This window comes from Anomaloglossus baeobatrachus, chromosome 3, assembly GCF_048569485.1.
Source record: "Anomaloglossus baeobatrachus isolate aAnoBae1 chromosome 3, aAnoBae1.hap1, whole genome shotgun sequence".
In the NCBI taxonomy this organism is placed as follows: Eukaryota; Metazoa; Chordata; class Amphibia; order Anura; family Aromobatidae; genus Anomaloglossus; species Anomaloglossus baeobatrachus.
The window spans coordinates 623,797,635-623,813,286 of record NC_134355.1 but is presented as its reverse complement, the minus strand read 5'-3'; the positions used below and the strand labels follow the sequence as shown (position 1 = coordinate 623,813,286).

Sequence of the window (15,652 nt, the reverse complement as noted above, 5' to 3'; positions counted from 1 at the left end):
TTTGTTGCCTCTGGCACTGGACTGCTTGACCGTGTGCATGGCATTATGAAGACTGAAGACTAGCAACAAATTGTGCAGCATAATGTAGGGCCCAGTGTGAGAAAGCTGCGTCTCCCTCAGAGGTAATGGGTCTTCCAGCAGGACAATGACCCAAAACATACTTCAAAAAGCACTAGAAAATGGTTTGATAGAAAGCACTGGAGACTACTAAAGTGGCCAGCAATGAGTCCAGACCTGAATCCCATAGAACACCTGTGGAGAGCTCTCAGAATGGCAGTTTGGAGAAGGCACCCTTCACATCTCAGGGACCTGGAGCAGTTTGCCAAAGAAGAATGGTCTAAAATTCCAGGAGAGCAGTGTAAGAAACTCACTGATAGTTACCGGAAGCGGTTGTTGGCAGTTATTTTGGCTAAAGGTTGTGCAACCAAGTATTAGGCTAAGGGTGCCAATACTTTTTGTCTGGCCCATTTTTGGAGTTGTGTGAAATGATCAATGATTTGATTTTTGTTTCATTTTTTTTTTTTTTTTTTTTTTTTTTTTTTTTTTTTTTTTTTTTGCAAGCAAAATATATGAAGATAATACCAAAGTATTTTGATTGCAATCATTTTCAAGAAGAAACTGAGTATTATCTGACAGAATTGCAGGGGTGCCAATACTTTTGGCCAGCACTGTACACTATAGTGAGAAAAAATGATGTATAAATATGACAATCCTTATTTTAGTACAGTACACAAACACCCCAAATCTATTCTCCCCAAAATAAGGGCAGAGCTAAGCCAAATGTGGGGTAAGGAACACCGCATCGGCAGATTACAATACAAGCAATGTGTTGTACTGGTTAACAGAAAGTACAGTACTGTATCCATAAATGCAAATTGATAGACATGTTATATAGTATCTACTGGACTGTAGAATAGTATACTGTACATATGTGCAGAAAGTTTCCTCCAGAGCAGGTCAAAGCGTGGTGAAAGGACAGAACCAGACGTCAGACGTGTGTAGTGAATATTTGCTCTGATTTCAAATCATTGCTCTTAAACCAAGTTACAAATGTGTAAAAAGCTTTGCTTGCCTTGCAAAACGCTCTCAAACCAAGTTACTCTTAATCCAAGGTTCCACTGTATATATAGTGTGTGTGTGTATATGTAATGTGTGTGTGTGTATAATATATATATATATATATATATATATATATATATATATATATATATATATATATATATATATATATATATATATATATATATATATATATATATATATATATAATATTAAAATAAAATTTACATTTTTTTTTCTGTTCAGGAGTGTGTTGAAGTTCAAATCAAAAGTACAAAAGGGCCGATCGATGTGTACCTGTCCAGTTTAGGGCAAGGAAAGGACCATGAGAAGTCTTTTGAGAAATTAACAAAGACTGTCAAGATGGAGCCTGGGCCGCTTTCTATGACGGTAAGACACAAAGCCTTCATTCCTAGTCACCCGAGCTCCTTTCTGCAGATGTCTTCTCTTTCTTTTGTCATAACCAGAATTGTAGGACAATCATATCTAAAATGCAGCCGCTCTCTGGTTTGGTCACTAAGGTCAGGAGCAGAGACCCCGACATACATAGGTCTTAAAAGGGTAAACGGAGAGGGGTCAGCAACAGGTTTGCGAAATAAGTCATAATCCACTTATCCATTAAAATTACATTTCATGTAAGTTTTCAAAATTAAGGTGTGTGTCTATATACTACAGTGTGTGCATGAGGAAGAACAAGATTTCTCTTAGTTGTCTCTGAGCTAATGAGTGGACACTTGGTTTCCATGATGTTGTGCTCAAACACAGACATATAGATAGCGTACAGCAGTATTGAGCAGTGTGGCTGGGAATCCAGCACTGCAATCGGGTAAAACCATTGCAGTAAGCTGCAGCAGGATCTGCCTGGGTCTTCCTTGTCTCTCAACGTGCTGGATGCTTCTCCCCTCTCCCATAGAGCAAAAGAAAGGAGGTGTAACCTGGAAACGCACTGCACTGGCAGTTTAGTTTTGCTTCTGACAAGACAAAGCTCCCTTACCTTCTTCCTTCTATCTTTTGTATTAATAGTGATTATGAAATCGTGTTTTTAATAGAAAATTAAAATCACTGCTTAATTTTTTCTGGGACTGTCATCTTGGATTTGATGCTGCTTTATGGCAGCCCCCTGGGCATAGACTCTGATAGTCTGGCTCCGACCCCATTTAGTAACATTAGAGAAGGCGTCTACTGTGTGTGACACCCCCCCTCCCTGTGCCGTGTATCTAATCCTCTCCTGTGTGATACTGCCTGCTGTGCTGTATCTAATCCTATCCTGTGTGTGATACTGTCTGCTGAGCTGTGTATCTAATCCTGTCCTTTGTGGTACCGTCTGCTAAGCTGTGTATCTAATCCTGTTCTGTGTGATACTCCAGCTGTCCTTGGTGACACTTCAGACCTTTCTGGTCACTAGCAAAATGGCACCGCACTGTGATCCCTAATTTCATTCTCTGTTATCCCTTGGAAACACCCAGATTGGGAGGGGGAGGTGACATCACACACTGGAGAGCAGATTCTGCCCACTTAACTGCAGCTGTAATCCAGGCTATTTCTACAGTGGCATTTCTGTAGGATTTCAGCAGCTGCTCCCCATAGTGTTAACAGTGGAAAATATCAAACTTTTTTTTTTTTTTTTTTGCTCAAGTAAACACAAATAATATCTAAACAAAGCATTAAAACATACTTTCTTTGTCGCTCCTTATTGGGAGACCCAGACAATTGTTTTTATTGACAATTGGGTGTATAGCTTATGCCTCCGGAGGCCACACAAAGTATTACACTAAAAGTGTAAAGCCCCTCCCCTTCAGCCTATACACCCCCCGTACTGCTACGGGCTCATCAGTTTTTATGCTTTGTGCGAAGGAGGTCAGACATGCATGCATAGCTCCACAGCTTAGTCAGCAGCAGCTGCTGACTATGTCGGATGGAAGAAAAGAGGGCCCATAACAGGGCCCCCAGCATGCTCCCTTCTCACCCCACTCTTGTCGGCGGTGTTGTTAAGGTTGAGGTATCCATTGCGGGTACGGAGGCTGGAGCCCACATGCTGCTTTCCTTCCCCATCCCTCAATTAGGGCTCTGGGTGAAGTGGGATCCTTTCGGTCTCCAGGCACAGGAGACCGTGCTCCATCCACAGCTCCTGAGGACCATGCTGGATAGGAGCAGAGTATCGTTCAGGGACATGGCCCTGCTACTTTGAGGTACTCTGTGTCCCCGTGGGGACCGCGCACAGCAACACTCCAGCATTGCTGGGTGTGCTAGTGCACCGGGGACAGCAGCGCTGACTGCGTTTGTGCCATTACACACTTCAGCATCGCTGAGTGTGTTCGTGTAGGGGGACTGCCGCGCTGACCGCCGCTGCCATGGTTATCACTACGGCACGGCTGGGACTGTTAGTGCGCCGGGGACTTCCGCGCCGACCGCGCTTATACGGCGGCCGCGCTTATAACTCGAGTCCCCGGCTTTTGCGGCCTAGTCTCGTTTTCTTCCCGCCCCCAGCCCTGCCAGTCAGGGGAAGGGCGGGACGCTGTACAGGACGGCAGCACTGAGGGCTGGAGCATGCTTTGCATACTCCACCCCCCTCACTCTGCACAGTGGGGCACCAGTTCCCGCACTTTTCTGGGTCACGCCCACGGCTCCCTCCTCTCCTCAGGACGCCAGCAGCCATTCCTCTCAGCTCTGCTAACGCTGGAGAGGAGAGACAAGCTCAGGGAGACCCAGGCAGGATTTCTGGTGCCCACACAACCGCTTTGCGAAGGCGGTAAGCAGCACCTGTGGTGCTGGCCCCACTAGTGCAGAAGTGTACTTATAGATTACATGATTATAGACTATACTTTACACTGTATGGTGCACTGTTGATTTTTGTCTATATACCCTCCTGTATTGCTCAGAGGAGACAACAGCATGTCGTCCACAAATAGCAAGGGTGCCAAAGCACAGACTTACTATGCTGCCTGTGCAGCATGTACGGCTATACTGCCGGCAGGTTCCACTGACCCTCATTGTGTGCAATGCTCGGCCCCTGTGGCACTTTCTCAGCCGGAGCCTCTGCTAAGGGTGGCCCAGGGAGAACCACCTGTTAACACTGTCCAGGTGACAGGGACGGAGTTTGCAGTTTTTACTGAAAGACTTTCTGAGACTATGGCTAAGATATTAGAAGCCTTGCAGTCCAGGCCGGCATCTCAAGCCAGGGGCACTGTGGAATCATTGCCCCCTGGTCCCCCTCAGTTGGAACAGCAATGTCCTCCCGGGGTGTCTCATGGATCTCAGGGTGAGGTCTCTGACACGGACCGCAGCCCCAGACCGATTAAGCGAGCTCGCTATGATATCCCCTCGACATCATCACAATGTTCAGGGTCTCAGCGAGAGGACTCTCTGTATGATGAAGCGGAGGTAGCTGATCAGGATTCTGATCCTGAAGCCGCTCTCAACCTTGATACTCCTGATGGGGACGCCATAGTGAATGATCTTATTGCGTCCATCAATGAAATGTTGGATATTTCTCCCTCAGCTCCTCCAGTGGAGGAGTCAGCTTCTCAGCAGGAGAAATTCCGTTTCAGGTTTCCCAAGCGTACAAAGAGTATGTTTCTGGACCACTCTGACTTCAGAGAGGCAGTCCAGAAACACCGAGCTTGTCCAGATAAGCGTTTTTCCAAGCGCCTTAAGGATACACGTTACCCTTTCCCCCCTGACGTGGTCAAGGGCTGGACTCAGTGTCCCAAGGTGGATCCTCCAATCTCCAGACTTGCGGCTAGATCCATAGTTGCAGTGGAAGATGGAGCTTCACTCAAGTATGCCACTGACAGACAGATGGAGCTCTGGTTGAAATCCATCTATGAAGCTATCGGCGCGTCTTTTGCTCCAGCATTCGCAGCCGTATGGGCACTCCAAGCTATCTCAGCTGGTCAGGCGCAAATTGACGCACTCACACGTACGTCTGCGCCGCAGGTGGCGTCTATAACCTCTCAAACGTCGGCATTTGCGTCCTACGCTATTAATGCTGTCCTGGACTCTGCGAGCCGTACGGCGGTTGCAGCCGACAATTCGGTGGCAATACGCAGGGCCTTGTGGCTGCGGGAATGGAAGGCAGATTCGGCTTCCAAAAAGTGCTTAACTGGATTGCCATTTTCTGGCGACCGTTTGTTTGGTGAGAGATTGGATGAAATCATCAAACAATCCAAGGGAAAGGAAACATCCTTACTAGTGTTGAGCGAGTATGCTTGTCACTACTCGGTACTCGCACGAGTATCACTGTACTTGGGCTACTCGGCGGGGACCGAGTAATTTCACGATACTCCTGCTGTACTCGTGGTCTTCATGTTGGCGCTCTTTTTAGAGCCAGCCCTTTTGCAGGGATTGGCTGGCAGACCGCAATGCCACAGCCCTGTTACTTGTGGAATTGCAGTGATTGGCCGGCCCTCACAGAATGACCGTGCCTTTAGCCCGACACTTCCCCGCTCGGCTACGGCCCCTCCCGCACTCCACTCCGCGTGTATATGTATATATATATATATATATGCGTGCATATATATATATATATATATATATATATATATATATATATATATATATATATATATATATATATATACACGCTTACACACACACGCACGGTTTTTTTTTTTTAATTTACAGTTTTATGGTTTCTACATGCTGCCGGTGGTCATTTCACAAAAATACTCGGGTCTCCCATAGGATAACATTGAGCTCGGTGCTCGGGCCGAGTACACGAGTATCTTGGGATGCTCGGCCCGAGCCTCGAGCACCCGAGCTTTTTAGTACTCGCTCATCACTAATCCTTACCCCAGGCCAAACCAAAAACACCCCAACAGAGGAGGGGACAGTCGAGGTTTCGGTCCTTTCGGGGTGCGGGCAGGTCCCAATTCTCCTCGTCCAAAAAGCCTCAGAAGGATCAGAGGAACTCCGACGCATGGCGGTCTAAATCCCGCCTTAAAAAGACCGCCGGAGGTGCCGCTACTAAGGCGGCTTCCTCATGACTTACGGCCTCCTCACACCGCATCCTCGGTCGGTGGCAGGCTCTCCCGCTTTTGCGACACCTGGCTGCCACAAGTAAAAGACCGTTGGGTGAGAGACATTTTGTCTCACGGTTACAGGATAGAGTTCAGCTCTCGTCCTCCGACTCGATTCTTCAGAACATCTCCACCTCCCGAGCGAGCCGAGGCTCTTCTGCAGGCGGTGGGCATTCTGAAGGCAGAAGGAGTGGTGGTCCCGGTTCCTCTTCAGCAACAGGGCCACGGTTTCTACTCCAACCTGTTTGTGGTTCCAAAGAAGGACGGGTCCTTCCGTCCTGTTTTGGACCTAAAACTGCTCAACAAACACGTAAGGACCAGGCGGTTCCGGATGGAATCCCTCCGCTCCGTCATCGCCTCAATGTCCCAAGGAGATTTCCTAGCATCGATCGATATCAAGGATGCTTATCTCCACGTACCAATTGCTCCAGAGCATCAGCGCTTCTTGCGCTTCGCCATAGGAGACGAACACCTTCAGTTCGCGGCACTGCCGTTCGGCCTGGCGACAGCCCCAAGGGTTTTCACCAAGGTCATGGCTACAGTAGTTGCGGTCCTCCACTCTCAGGGTCACTCAGTGATACCTTACTTAGACGATCTGCTGGTCAAGGCACCCTCTCAAGAGGCATGCCAACACAGCCTCAACGTTACTCTGGAGATTCTCCAGAGTTTCGGGTGGATCATCAATTTTCCAAAGTCAAATCTGACACCGGTCCAATCGCTGATATATCTTGGCATGGAGTTTCATACTCTTCCAGCGATAGTGAAGCTTCCGCTGGACAAACAGCGTTCACTACAGACAGGGGTGCAATCTCTCCTTCAAGGTCGGTCACACCCCTTGAGGCGCCTCATGCACTTCCTGGGGAAGATGGTGGCAGCAATGGAAGCAGTCCCTTTCGCGCAGTTTCACCTGCGTCCACTTCAATGGGACATCCTACGCAAGTGGGACAGGATGCCGACGTCCCTAGACAGGAACGTTTCCCTCTCTCAGGCAACCAAAGCTTCCCTTCGGTGGTGGCTTCTTCCCACTTCATTATCGAAGGGGAAATCCTTCCTACCCCCATCCTGGGCGGTGGTCACGACGGACTCGAGTCTGTCAGGGTGGGGAGCAGTTTTTCTCCACCACAGGGCTCAGGGTACGTGGACTCAGCAAGAGTCCTCACTTCAGATCAATGTTCTGGAGATCAGGGCAGTGTATCTTGCCCTAAAAGCGTTCCAGCAGTGGCTGGAAGGCAAGCAGATCCGAATTCAGTCGGACAACTCCACAGCGGTGGCTTACATCAACCACCAAGGTGGGACACGCAGTCGGCAAGCCTTCCAGGAAGTCCGGCGGATTCTGCTGTGGGTGGAAGCCACAGAATCCACCATATCCGCAGTTCACATCCCGGGCGTAGAAAACTGGGAAGCAGACTTTCTCAGTCGCCAGGGCATGGACGCAGGGGAATGGTCCCTTCACCCGGACGTGTTTCAGGAGATCTGTTGCCGCTGGGGGATGCCGGACGTCGACCTAATGGCGTCACGGCACAACAACAAGGTCCCAACATTCATGGCTCGATCTCAAGATCACAGAGCTCTGGCGGCAGACGCCTTAGTTCAGGATTGGTCGCAGTTTCGGCTTCCTTATGTGTTTCCTCCTCTGGCACTGTTGCCCAGAGTGTTACGCAAGATCAGGGCCGACTGCCGCCGCGTCATCCTCGTCGCTCCAGACTGGCCGAGGAGGTCGTGGTACCCGGATCTGTGGCATCTCACGGTCGGCCAACCGTGGGCACTGCCAGACAGACCAGATTTGCTGTCTCAAGGGCCGTTTTTCCATCTGAATTCTGCGGCCCTCAACCTGACTGTGTGGCCATTGAGTCCTGGATCCTAGCGTCTTCAGGATTATCTCAAGAGGTCATTGCCACTATGAGACAGGCTAGGAAACCTACGTCCGCCAAGATCTACATTTCTCGAACGGCGCCCCTGCGCCGCTCGGATGCACTCTTTGTCCTTGTCGCTGGTCAGCGTAAAGGGACACAAGCTTCCAAGTCAACCCTGGCTCGGTGGATCAAGGAACCAATTCTCGAAGCTTACCGTTTCTCGGGGCTTCCGGTTCCCTCAGGACTGAAGGCCCATTCTACCAGGGCCGTGGGAGCGTCCTGGGCCTTGCGACACCAGGCTACGGCTCAGCAGGTGTGTCAGGCAGCTACCTGGTCGAGCCTGCACACTTTCACGAAGCACTATCAGGTGCATACCTATGCTTCGGCAGATGCCAGCCTAGGTAGGCGAGTCCTTCAGGCGGCAGTTGCCTACCTGTAGGACGGAGCCGTTACGGCTCTATTATGAGGTATTATTTACCCACCCAGGGACTGCTTTTGGACGTCCCAATTGTCTGGGTCTCCCAATAAGGAGCGACAAAGAAGGGAATTTTGTTTACTTACCGTAAATTCCTTTTCTTCTAGCTCCAATTGGGAGACCCAGCACCCGCCCCTTTTTTTGTATAACACATGTTGTTCATGTTAAATGGTTTCAGTTCTCCGATATTCCTTCGGATTGAATTTACTTTAAACCAGTTTAGAATTTTTTCCTCCTTCTGGCTTTTGCACCAAAACTGATGAGCCCGTAGCAGTACGGGGGGTGTATAGGCAGAAGGGGAGGGGCTTTACACTTTTAGTGTAATACTTTGTGTGGCCTCCGGAGGCATAAGCTATACACCCAATTGTCAATAAAAACAATTGTCTGGGTCTCCCAATTGGAGCTAGAAGAAAAGGAATTTACGGTAAGTAAACAAAATTCCCTTCTTTTACATTTTTTCAGTTAGTGATATTTTTATTTATTTTTATTTTTGGACGACCCCTTCCCTTTTTAAGAGGCAGGTAAGAGGTGGCTCAGTGGTGATGAAAGCCTGTTTCTCTGATAAAATATAATACAAAGTTTCTTATTTGCCTGTACTATTGGTTCATGCAAACATTGAAACATTGGTGGCCCTTTCAGGCATTGTTCACATGCAGCATTGGCTTTTTTTTCTGCAACATTGTGTTTTGTTTTTTTTCTCAAACACTGCAAAAGCACGGCTTGCTGCAGTTTTTTGCACTTTCTCATTGCTAACAAAGCTTAAAGAATTGACATGCTGCAGATAAAAGGAAAAAAAACAAAGCTGCTGTTCTCCAGGTCAGTCAGGAAAAAAAAACATGTGCGTGAGATTTCTGAAATCTGAGTTTTTGGTGTGGTAAAAAGTAGTTGCGTAAAAAAAAAAAGGTTGTGTGTGTGTACATGGCTTAGACTGGGGCCACACTGGGATTGCTGTGATCCCCTCGCATGACACTCGGCTCACGCTGGCAGTACAGCAGAGCAGAGTGTCATGCGAGTGTGCCTGCAATTGAGGTTCGATCGTGTGAGCGGGCCGGCACTGCGGAGGGGCGGGCTGGCGCTGTGTAGGGGAGGGAGGGATTTATCTCCTTTCCTCCGTAGCCGGCTATTGCCATTCTCGCACTGCACTTGCGGTACACCGGTGTACCACGAGTGCAATGCGATTTTTCTCTCGCCCCATAGACTTGAATGGGTGCGAGAGAAAGAGTCTCGCATTAGTTGCAGCATGCTGCGATTGTTTTCTCGGTCCGATTAGGGATGAGAAAATAGTCGCTCATGTGCGCTGACACACAGGCTAATATTGGTCTGAGTGGAATGGGATGTTTTATCGCACTCTACTCGCACCGTTTTTCTCGCTGTGTGTCTGAGGCCATAAGTGCAATTTTTAAATCTACTGCCAGCAGGTCCTTAATCTGATCTGATGAAAACAAAAAAAAAAAATTTCACTACTTAGATAAAAGTAAACCTATACATGTTTGGTGTCTACAAACTCCTACTGACCACATCACACTGAAATGTCTGTTTTACCATATATTAAAACTGTATAGCTGTATATGGCACAATCAAATGGTCTCCGGTTCCCTAAGGAGACTAATAAATACAAAAAAAAGGTTAAAAAAGGTTAATCACCCATCTTTTCTTTTACCGCATTCAGAGTGTAAAAGTCTGATCACAAAATAAAAAAGATGAATCTGATTGTTAAATGGTGTAATAAAAAAATTTAGACTCCAGAATTTTTATTTTAGAAATTTCTGAAACTTTGTCACCATCTAAATAAAACAAAACTGTCCGTGTTTGGTATCGCATTAATTGTACTGACCTCAAGAAGTATATTTCCAGGTCATTTCTACCGGAAAATAAATGATGTAAACAAACCAATGCGTAATATTGTTTCCCCTGCTTTCCAATACATCACATGATGGAATGGACGGTGTCCTTCAAAAGTACAACTCATTCTGCAAAAAAAAGTTAGGTTTCTTGAAATTGGGGGAAGAAAAAAGTTCTAATAACGCTGGAGTCACACTTGTGACTAAAGGTCCAGTCACACTAAGCAACTTACCAGCGATCCCAACAACGATAGGGATCGCTGGTAAGTTGCTAGGAGGTTGCTGGTGAGCTGTCACACTGCGACGCTCCAGCGATCCCACCAGCAACCTGACCTGGCAGGGATCGCTGGAGCGTGGCTACACGAGTTGCTGGTGAGCTCACCAGCAACCAGTGACCAGCCCCCAGTCTCCTAGTTACAGCACACATCAGGTTAATTAACCCGATGTGTGCTGCAGCTAAATGTGCACAGAGCAGGGAGCAGCGCACACTGAGCGCTGGCTCCTTGCTCTCCTACTTACAGCACACATCAGGTTAATTGCCTGATGTGTGCTGCAGCTAAATGTGCACAGAGCAGGGAGCAGCGCACACTGCTTAGTGCTGGCTCCTTGCTCTCCTAGTTACAGCACACATCGGGTTAATTGCCTGATGTGTGCTGCAGCTACATGTGCACAGAGCAGGAGCCGGCACTGACAGTGAGAGCGGAGGAGGCTGGTATCAAAGGTAAATATCGGGTAACCAAGGACAGGGCTTCTTGGTTACCCGATGTTTACATTAGTTACCAGCCTCAGCAGAAGCTGGCTCCCTGCTCACTGCACATTAGTTGTTGCTGTCTCGCTGTCACACACAGCGATCTGTGCTTCACAGCAGGACAGCAACAACTAAAAAATGGCCCAGGACATTCAGCAACAACCAACGACCTCACAGCAGGGGCCAGGTTGTTGCTGGATGTCACACACAGCAACATCGCTAGCAACGTCACAAAAGTTGTTCGTTACCAGCGATGTTGCTAGCGATGTTGCTTAGTGTGACGGGGCCTTAACTCGCACAAGTGCAATGCGAGAAAATCTCGCATTGCACTCGGACCAATGTTAAGCAATTATGCAGCTCCGATCTGCTATTTTATTCTCAGTCCAAATCTGACTGAGGAAAAAAAATCGCAGCATGCTGCGTTTTGTAGAGTTTCTCGTGCGAGTCACTGCAATGCAAGTATATGGGTGCGTGAAAAAAAACGGATGTCATAGGGACGGCACACACACCATCCTAGTAACATGCATTTTTATAAATACATTTATCGCATGTTGCAGTAAACACTGGAAATGAAGGAGGTCTGTCGATGTCGGTCAATCTCTGTCTCGGTCTGTCAGTCGGTCTCGGTCTGTCAGTCGGTCTCGGTCTGTCAGTCGGTCTCGGTCTCTCTCTCTCTGTGTCTGTCTGGGTTGGTCTATCCCTCCCCCACCCCACCCTCTCATACTCACTGATCATCGGTGCAGCCGCTGCACGGCTGTCACAAAGCTCCAGCGGCTTTTCATCTTTTGAAAAAGCCGGGCGCTCATTATTCCATCTAGTATTCACTGCTTTCCCTGCCCACCAGCGCTTCTATGATTGGTTGCAGTCAGACACGCCCCCACGTTGAGTGACAGCTGTCTCACTGCAACCAATCACAGATGCCGGTGGGTGGGTCTATATTGTGCAGTAAATTAAATAAAAACACAAAAAACGGCGTGCAGTCCCCCCCCAATTTTCATACCAGCCAGGGTAAAGCTATACGGCTGAAGGCTGGTATTGTCAGGATGGGGAGCCCCACATTATGGGGAGCCCCCCCCACCCTAAAAATATCATCCAGAATTGCCGCATCCATTAGATGCGACAGTTCCGGGACTGTACCTGCCTCATCCCGAATTGCCCTGGTGCGGTGGCAATCGAGGTAATAAGGAGTTAATGGCAGCAGCCCATAGCTGCCACTAAGTCCTAGGTTAATCATGGCAGACGTCTCCCCGAGATACCTTCCATGATTAACCTGTAAGTTAGAGAAAATAAAGACACATACACCCAAAAATCCTTTATTTGAAATAAATGACAAAAATACCCCCTCTTTCACCACTTTATTCAAGTCCCCAAGTACCCCTCCAGGTCCGACATAATCCACAGAGGTCCCACGACGCTTTCAGCTCTGCTACATGAAGCTGACAGAGCGGCCACAGACTGACCGCTCTCTGTGAGCTCCCCGCAGCAACTGAAGTGAGTCGCGCTATCGGCAATGACGTCACTGAGGTTACCCGCGGCCACAGATCTCAGGTGGAGGACTTCAGCTGTGGCCATGGGTAACCTCAGTGACTGCACCGCTGATAGCGCAGATCACTTGGGTCACTCAAGGGATTTGCGGTCACCGGTGAGACCTTCACCGGTGACCGAAAATCAGGCCATGACACAGACAGAGCCGCAGGATGACAATGAAGTCGGGTGAAGTTCATTCTGATCGTGCGTCTCTGTCTGTGTCTGCTGTTAGCGGCCATGTAGCAGAGCTGAATGGCAGATGACATAGCTGCTGAGAATAAAAACGGATCATGTACGGAGCACACACAGATTGCACATGGACTACAACCATGAGAAAAATCAATCGCATTGCAGTTGCATTGCACACGGATCAACACTCGGACAGAGCTCATGCTACTTTCTAGCATGAGAATCGGTCCGATTTTTCCAATCGCAAGTGTGACTCCAGCCTAATGGTAAGGAAGGGGTTAAAGATGTCTTCTCAAATTTGGTGTTGTCAAGGTAGATGTAACCTGAATGTTTGGATTCTTGTATCCTGTGATTTCCTAATTTTAAGCACGTTCTCTGGTCGGTCTTCCTCTAAACATTACAGTCCTGTACCAGATTAGTGGGATTATCAGATGCTGGATTAATGGCCCAGGCTGCACGTATAAATCTGTCTCCTCCCGGGCCGCACACCATATAATAGGATGCAGACGTGTGGATTTATCACATTTGCTCTGTAACTTGTCGGCCATGGACATCCTGCAGCGACGTCTTCTCCTATAAGACACATGGGGGCGGTGCGGGGAACATCTGCTCACGGCAGATAACAGGAATATTGAATGTGGGAAAGCCTCAGATAACTAATCCCAGGCCGTGGACTCATAAATCTGGAGAAATAACATGACTGGGCATCTCAGAACGTCTCTGTTTTTAATACTGCGACTGATTTTTAGTGTCTCTTTATTTTCCAGACTGATGTATGACGGGGTCAGACCCATGCGACTGCAGCACAGACTCCGTTTGGAAGAGATTCCTGGATCCTCCGGTCACTAATCTGCTCGGCCCATCCAGGTTTTGGGTTTTCATTTATGTAGAAATCTCTGGGAAAATGACTTTTATATTATGTCTCATAGACGAAGATCTCGCGGAGAGTCCAGACGGGTGGTATGTGACTGGAACGCCACGTCTCCAGCGCGCTGTACTGGCGCACGGACATCCTCACTGCAAATGTCTCAGCATTCTTGGCTCTCGGACCTGAGAGAGATGTTTTGTAGAGGACTTTATATATATTTTTTTTTTCTTCCCTAACATAGCTGCAAATGATAAAAGATTATATTTCTGAATTAATGGTGCAAATACAAGGGTCATACCTGCTGCAAGAGGATGAAATGGCAAGCCTTGTGGCTCCACAACCACGTGAACAACGGACTCTTACGGGGACGTACGGCAGAGAAGTTATACATATACTGAATGAATGGCATGTTCCCCCATCGTGCCATTGGGTTCATTGTACCTTTTGTAATGCAGGTGACTCACATGTACATTTGTGGGGTTTTTTTTTTTTTGTTTTTTTTTATAGAGCGTGTGTAAATATATTTATACATGATATTTTCTATACAATTCTCAGAAAAATTTCTACATATTAAAAATACTATATTTTACAAACTATTGTCGCAAAGTGTGTAATCTGGCTCTCCTGGGAAAGGTTTCACAGCGATGCAGAAGCTGATGATAACTTGCTGTAAAATGGCGTGATAAGATCCTATAACAGTGGTCACGAATGACGGGCGAGCAGCACAAGGCGCGAGTGCTCGTTACTCAAATCCAGCAATTCAGATGTTCGCACAGGCTCAAGTAACAAGTATAATGGAAGTCACTAATTGGGAAGTCTGGCTCTCCACCCCATACTGCCAGACATTAACAGAGCATTTTTCCGGGAGAGGGAGGATGGGATTTTTTTTTTTTTTTTTTTTTTGGTTGAGATTGGAAATTTCATGCACACATCATGCAGTGAAGCAGTGTGGTCGTCGTTTCACGGATAAAACATCCAAGCACCAGCGATACTCAGCGGAGCACCCCGATTCTCGATCAAGTATCAAGCGGTGCCGAATACTCTTGCCCATCATTAGTGGTCACAATTTCACCCAGCTTTTAAAGAAAGGGTACATGCACACAATCAGGACCCGCTGCGTTCTGGAAGCGGTGGGTTCTGACCTGTAGGGTCACAAGTCTCCTCTGCAGGACACTAGCTGCTCGGGCCCACGATCTGGGTCCGGGACGCTGCAGTCTCGCCGCTGTGTTCTCCCTACGGAGGACGCTGCGACTCTGCAGCAAAGAATTGACATGTTTGTGGCATGGTAAGCAACACCGCATGTCTTTGTCGCTCCATTGGGAGACCCAGACAATCGGGTGTATAGCTCATGCCTCCGGAGGCCACACAAAGTATTACACTAAAAGTGTAAAGCCCCTCCCCTTCTGCCTATACACCCCCCGTGCATCACGGGTTCCTCAGTTTTCAAGCTTTGTGCGAAGGAGGTCAGACATCCACGCATAGCTCCACTGTTTAGTCAGCAGTAGCTGCTGACTATGTCGGATGGAAGAAAAGAGGGCCCATACTAGGGCCCCCAGCATGCTCCCTTCTCACCCCACTCTTGGCGGTGTTTGTTAAGGTTGAGGTATCCATTGCGGGTACGGAGGCTGGAGCCCACATGCTGCTTTCCTTCCCCATCCCCCTTAGGGCTCTGGGTGAAGTGGGATCCTACCGGTCTCCAGGCACAGGAGACCGTGCTCCATCCACTGCCACTGGGGTATCTGCTGGATATGGAGCTGAGTATCGTCAGGGACATGGCCCTGCTACGTCAAGGTACTCTGTGTCCCCGTACAGACCGCGCGCAGACACACCGCAGCATTGCTGGGTGTGTTAGTGCGCTGGGGACAACAGCGCTGCGCGCTTGAGCCACTACTCACTACAGCTTTGCTGAGTTAGTTAATGTATTGGGGACTGCCGCGCCGGCCGCTGCTGTCAGTTTTACACTGCGGGGCGGCAGGGATTTGTAGTGCGCCGGGGACTTCCGCGCTGGCCGTGCCTCGGGACGGCCGCGCTTATTACTCGAGTCCCCGGCTTTTGCGGCCTAGTCTCGTGGCTT

General features: G+C 48.4%; 1 protein-coding gene across 2 annotated transcripts in view; it reads left to right on the top strand.

Annotated features, from left to right (window-relative positions):
• The window catches only part of E2F6 (E2F transcription factor 6), a 33,022-nt gene extending 18,909 nt beyond the window's left edge, over positions 1–14,113 (top strand). For both annotated transcript variants that reach the window (XM_075338772.1, XM_075338773.1), the window contains exons 6-7: positions 1,306–1,449; positions 13,478–14,113. In XM_075338772.1, coding sequence (XP_075194887.1) covers positions 1,306–1,449; positions 13,478–13,489 — 156 coding nt within the window. In that variant the 3' untranslated portion in view covers positions 13,490–14,113. The remainder of the gene's footprint in view (positions 1–1,305; positions 1,450–13,477) is intronic.
• Positions 14,114–15,652: the final 1,539 nt, after the last annotated feature.